The sequence below is a fragment of the Etheostoma cragini genome, chromosome 11 (genome assembly GCF_013103735.1).
Source record: "Etheostoma cragini isolate CJK2018 chromosome 11, CSU_Ecrag_1.0, whole genome shotgun sequence".
Taxonomy (NCBI): Eukaryota; Metazoa; Chordata; class Actinopteri; order Perciformes; family Percidae; genus Etheostoma; species Etheostoma cragini.
In genome coordinates, this window is record NC_048417.1 from 522,699 (window position 1) to 524,862 (window position 2,164).

General features: G+C 47.4%; 1 protein-coding gene across 1 annotated transcript in view; it reads right to left on the reverse strand.

Moving 5' to 3' along the window:
* Positions 1 to 2,164, reverse strand: part of LOC117953075 (thrombospondin-type laminin G domain and EAR repeat-containing protein-like) — a 7,679-nt gene that overhangs the window by 3,602 nt on the left and 1,913 nt on the right. The window contains exons 2-4 of the mRNA XM_034885790.1: positions 1,111 to 1,343; positions 645 to 735; positions 98 to 251 (exon numbers count right to left, since the gene is read on the reverse strand). Coding sequence (XP_034741681.1) covers positions 98 to 251; positions 645 to 735; positions 1,111 to 1,343 — 478 coding nt within the window. The remainder of the gene's footprint in view (positions 1 to 97; positions 252 to 644; positions 736 to 1,110; positions 1,344 to 2,164) is intronic.

Sequence of the window (2,164 nt, forward strand, 5' to 3'; positions counted from 1 at the left end):
TGCACACACACACACACATACACACACACACACACAAACAAACACTTACAAACACACACATACACTAACACACACACACTCACACCCTTCTCCTCACCGTACGGGTAGGGCGGTCCCCGGTGGTCTGGCTGGAGCGGGGGGGGCCTGAGGACCCGGGGCACGGACAGCTCGGCCACGCTGGGGTCAGAGGTCGGACAAAGCCTGGACGTCGCGTCCGACCCAGGAAGTAGAACCAGCTGACGCAATAAACCCTGAACACACACACACACACACACACACACACACAAAGATACAGGTTTATTTAATGGGCAAAATGGCGGCGAGACCGACTCGTTCCAGTTATCAGTGAGCGCTTACCCGAGGGCTGTAGCTCTGTCTAGCTAACTAGTTAGCGTTAGCTAATGTCAGCTAGCAAGCTCAGGCTAGCTGACGCTAACTAGTTAGCATTGATTAGCTAATGCGAGCATTTGTATCAACTGCCCTAATAACGCTAACTTAGCGTCAGCTAGCGAGCTCAGGCTTAATAATGTATTATTATTATTATTATTATTATTATTATTATTATTATTAAGTATTATTTCAACTGGCACTGTGAAAGCGGCGCGAGGGTCTTTCTGAAGTCCTGATCCGGATCCCAGACTCACCGAGAAGCGTCCCCTCGTGATCCTCCGGCTGCCGATGAAGAACCTGGACCCTCTGGTGCTCAGAGCGCCGGGGAACGCCTGGACCTGTTTACTGGGAGACAGGAGACCAGATCCCATCGCATAAGAGACTTCAGATCCAGTATTAGGGACCACTAAGGTCTATATAAAGAGACTTCAGATACAGGATTAGGGACCACTAAGGTCTATATAAAGAGACTTCAGATACAGGATTAGGGACCACTAAGGTCTATATAAAGAGACTTCAGATCCAGTATTAGGGACCACTAAGGTCTATATAAAGAGACTTCAGATACAGTATTAGGGACCACTAAGGTCTATATAAAGAGACTTCAGATCCAGTATTAGGGACCACTAAGGTCTCTATAAGGAGACTTCAGATCCAGTATTTCACACATAAATAAACATCTAAACCATCATGTGCATGTAAGCGTTGTGATTGGCTCACAGCTCCAGAGGCAGTCCACAGTCGACGGTGAGCGTGGCGTACGCTCCGCTGACCGCCAGCACCGCCGTGTGCCAGCGGTTATCGTCCAATCCAACGTCCTTAAAGCTCAGCCGGCTCCGCCCACCCGCACCGGGGCGCGTGATCAGGAAGTGGAGGCGGTTCTCTGAGACTCGCAGCCCGAGCAACAGCGAATCAGATCCCTCCTCCACCACGGAGAAGATGTACTGGTTGCTCTGGAAACAGAGACAGAAACCAGCCCAAAACCAGTTAGAAACAAGTCAGAAACCAGTCAGAAACCAGAAACCAGTCAGAAACCAGAAACCAGAAACCAGTCAGAAACCAGAAAACAGTCAGAAACCAGAAACCAGCAAGAAACCACACAGAAACCAGTCAGAAACCAGTTAGAAACAAGTCAGAAACCAGTCAGAAACCAGAAACCAGTCAGAAACCAGAAACCAGCAAGAAACCAGAAACCAGTCAGAAACCAGTCAGAATCCAGAAAACTGCCAGAAACCAGAAACCAGTCAGAAACCAGAAACCACTCAGAAACCAGAAACCAGCAAGAAATCAGAAACCAGTCAGAAAACAGAAACCACTCAGATACCAGAAACCAGCCAGAAACCAGAAACCAGTCAGAAACCAGAAAACAGTCAAAAACCAGAAACCAGCAAGAAACCAGAAACCAGTCAGAAACCAGAAAACAGTCAGAAACCAGAAACCAGCAAGGAACCAGAAACCAGTCCGAAACCAGAAAACAGCCAGAAACCAGAAACCGATCAGAAAACAGTCAGAAATAAGAAACCAGAAACCAGTCAGAAACCAGAAACCAGTCAGAAACCAGTCAGAAACCAGAAAACAGTCAAAAACCAGAAACCAGCAAGAAACCACTCAGAAACCAGTTAGAAACAAGTCAGAAACCAGTCAGAAACCAGAAACCAGTCAGAAACCAGAAACCAGTCAGAAACCAGCAAGAAACCAGAAACCAGTCAGAAACCAGTCAGAAACCAGAAAACAGCCAGAAACCAGAAACCAGTCAGAAATCAGAAACCAGCAA